Genomic DNA, 3,894 nt, shown 5'->3' with positions numbered 1-3,894 from the left:
CAGTTTGTTGAAGCCTGAATTTATGGACCAAAATCAGTGGGACTTGTTTGTACAGAGGACATTATCATCTACCTTTCAAGTAAGTATTTATTCACTTAGACCATGAGTTGGATGGGAATGCATTGAATTTATTCTAATGCTATGGTTGTGTAAGAGACTACTAAGTTTTAATATGTTGGAGAGTTTAATTATGCGATTTTGACTAATCTTAGGAAAAGAGTGCAAGATTTAGAGCAATGAGGGAAAAACAAGACCACATTCACACAATGAGTCAGAGGGGCTATGCTCGTTTGACTCACATTATGGTAATCATTTTTAATTTATTATAATTTAAGTAATAATTTATGATATATGCATCTTTTAAGTTATGCTATAATGATTTTGTATATATTTTTATATTTAAGGAAAAGACAAGTCCGATGGATACAAAAATTACGAGATCGCAAGTTTGGATTGAAGGTCACAAGAGAAAAAATGGGGAGCCCAGTACTCAAGCCGTTGGAGAGAAAATGGTAAGCATGTTCATTCATTTTAGATTTCTTTGAAATTTTATTCCATTGATATGGTTTTTCATAAGCATTTATACTTAAGATTTCCATTTTTACTCTTACCAATGTCTATGTAGAAAGACTTTTATCATGTTAAGCAAGTATTCCACTAATCTTGTTTTTTCTATAACTCCTTACCTATTACTTGGATCTAAGATATGACCAAGAATGTTCCAATGATACCATACAATACATAGCTCTAAGCTGCCAACAATGTACACATACCAACACTAAGAAATGATACCATTAACATCACTCAGCTAAGTTTACAGGAGGATCTAAGCTGCCAACAAGGATTGCCAGATCAACTTGCAAATGAAGAGAACATACCAAAGTAGGAAGTTTTGACTGTAATACATATGCACACAGTCACCAAAGGTTTTAGGGACTTGTGAGAATATACATCATGCTTAGTCGGTAGATTTTGGCAGCTTTTGTGAGCAAATTGTCAGAAATCTTGGATGAACATGAGAATAGTATCTCCTCAAACCATGATAATGTGATTCTTGTTAGAACTAATGTCAATGTGGATATGCTAGAGTTAACGTTTGGTCCTACATTTTGTATTTGACCTTTAGTTATTATGTGGTTCGAATTGGATTGGCATTCTTGGTTTCAGTAACTATTCAATATCGAATAACAGAAGCATCAGTGTTAAAGAATGGATGGTACAAAGATTTAGTAAAATCAGATGGCCTCAACTTAGATTTATTTTGTCTTTCTCCAAAATGAGAAAACAAATGGACATACATGCATTATATGTTGATTTCATTTACATGCATTATATGTTGATTTTCAGTATAGTCATCTATTATATTAATGATAATATATTGAAAGTTATTTTTTGTTGCAGAAAAAAATATTAGAATGTCCACCCGAATCTCAAAACACAACTAATATTGCTGATGATGCAATTAGCATTGTGTTTGGCAATGAAGCTCGGGGTAGAGTGCGTGGAATGGGTTTTGGAGTAACACCATCAAAAGTTGGAGCTTCAGTGCAACAAAATGGAATGGTTCAACAACTTCAAACTATAGTACAAAATGTTCAACAACAAATGCAGGAAATGAGGCAACAAAATCAACTAGAAATGCAAGAAATGAGGTCTATGTTTTTACAAAGTATGAGACAACAAAATCATCCAGAACAGGTTAGTAAGTAAACAATATATATAAAATAAGTTTGATATGTACACTTAAATGATTTTGAATTATCATGATGACATTGTTTGACACGATTTGGTTATAAAATTAGATTGCTAGTGGTGGTATTTGTAGCGGTATTGGGAATGAATTTGGTAGCAATAGCGATATTAATATTGGTGCCAAAAAAAGTGGTGACTTTGGTCATGTTTTTCAGGTGATTATCATAAAATTATGTATTTCTGAATCACAAAATTGTTACAAAAATATATATGATTGAATTAATAACTTTGTATTGTTTATTTACAGTCAAATTCAAGAAATGCGAGTCGTGGAGATATATGTGCTAATACTAAATGTAAGCTGCTTCATTGGGCTGCTGATGAACTAGTTGTTGCAGAAGGTCGAATTGCATCCACAGATCCAAATACAAAAGTGCATCACGTTATTCTTGGTGGATCATGTTGGAAAGTTTGGGTTGATAAAGTTTTGGTGGAAAAGGTGGACCTAATTCGACCAAATGATGAAATGCAATTTCTTGATGATGCAATAGGAAGCACGGTTGCATGGTTATCGAAATTTATAGTATTGTGTGATTGATACATAATATATTAATTTGTGTGGATTGTAAGTTTAATTGTTGTTATGTAATAACTAGTTTGATAGAGATTTTGTATCTTGTTTAAGATCTTTAAATTTTTTTGGTATAATGAAAAACTATGACTTTTGTTAATTTTGTGGATTTATTTGCACTAAATTTATTGTAAAATTTTGGTTTATTATTTTCATCAAATTAATATATTTTTTAATATAGTTAAGATTATCAACAGCGTACATTTATAAGCTGTAGATTATTTTCCTTAGTGCATAAAAATGCTTTCCGCGGCGTGCTTTGTGTGCTACGAATAATATTATCCGCAGCGCGCAAAGCAGGCCGCGGAAACTACTATTTGTAGCGTGTTTTGTGCGCTGCGGATAATACTTTCCGTAGCGCGCAAAGCATGCCGCGGAAAGTATTATCTGCGGCGCACAACGCATGCCGCGGAAAGTATTATCCACGGCGCGCAAAGCATGCCGCGGAAAGTATTATCCGCGGCGCGCAAAGCACGTCGCGAATAATATTATCCGCAGCGCGCAAAGTACACTGTCAATAATTTAGAATTTTTAACAGCTTTTAATTGTGCAGCATGCAATGCGCGCTGCAGAAAGCGAATTTGCGCGCCTTCTAGCAGCTCGGCTAGCTCATTCACGCGCTGCTCCAGAGCGCGGGCTTCCACATTCTTCTTTTCTAGATCGGTGATGGCGGTGTTCTTCCGAGTGGTGGTCAGCTAAATCTTGCGGTCATAGGATTTGACCTTTTTGTCTAGCTGGTCCAACATGTAAGCCTGATCGGCCGTCTTCTTTCTCTCGGCCTCTAACAGATACTTGGTTTTGGCGAGCTCCTTCTGCAGCTCGGCATAAGAAGGCCTCGAGAAGACGACGGGCCGCCCTGACTCTTCAGCCTTTTCAGCTTGCCCTCCACCATTGCCAACCGGTTGGAGACAACAATCTCTTCCACCCATCGCTGGTGTGCATAGAAAGATTAAAAGGCTGATCGGGAAGGTTATATAAAGAAAAGGAAATAGGGCTTACCCCTGTGAACTGTTGCATGTGGCTATCAGCCAGCTTATCGAGTGGTATCATGGCCACACGGGCCCGAGCGTCCGCCCACATCTCAGCGAGAGGCCCCTTCATAGTGATCATATGCTCGGAGGCTGTCGGCCGATCGGACTCGGCCATGAAAGCCTCAATCGGGAGATGCAGAGTAGCTCTAACAGTACAGCGCTAGCCCGGAGTCGTCTGAGCGGACGCCAAAGGATCGGAAGCTGGGCTAGACAGGGTGGACAAAATGCCCGAGCGAAGGACTCGGCGTGGTGCAGGAGGAAGGGATGCAACCGGAACCGCTTTGATGGGGGCAGGCGCCTCCAACTGAGAGGGAGTCCGGTTGGAGGAGAGAGCCTCAACAGATGGTGCTTTGCCGCGTTGAGAGGCAGTGCCCGTCCGCTCGGACGTTTGCAATGCAGAGGTTGCCGAACGGAGGGGCATCTCAACTCGCTGTCTCTTCCTGTTGAGCGGGAGTTCGTCCTCTGGGTCGGAGCTTTCCTCCCGAGCGGTCGGTTCTTTGCTGGAAGTTACACCGGCAGCGGCATCCATAGGCGAAGCCT

At 39.5% G+C, this 3,894-nt stretch overlaps 1 protein-coding gene across 1 annotated transcript; it reads left to right on the top strand.

The window, feature by feature from the left end:
- Nucleotides 1-285: 285 nt before the first annotated feature.
- On the top strand, nt 286-1,970 carry LOC122044230. Its single transcript, XM_042604754.1, has 4 exons — nt 286-305; nt 405-512; nt 1,402-1,698; nt 1,803-1,970. Exons 1-4 carry the CDS (start codon nt 303-305, stop codon nt 1,968-1,970), a joined length of 576 nt encoding a protein of 191 aa, XP_042460688.1. The 5' UTR covers nt 286-302.
- The last annotated feature ends 1,924 nt before the right edge of the window (nt 1,971-3,894 follow it).

This window comes from Zingiber officinale, chromosome 2A (assembly GCF_018446385.1).
Source record: "Zingiber officinale cultivar Zhangliang chromosome 2A, Zo_v1.1, whole genome shotgun sequence".
In the NCBI taxonomy this organism is placed as follows: Eukaryota; Viridiplantae; Streptophyta; class Magnoliopsida; order Zingiberales; family Zingiberaceae; genus Zingiber; species Zingiber officinale.
The sequence above is the reverse complement of the archived record's forward strand: the minus strand, read 5'-3'. Positions and strand labels throughout refer to the sequence as shown.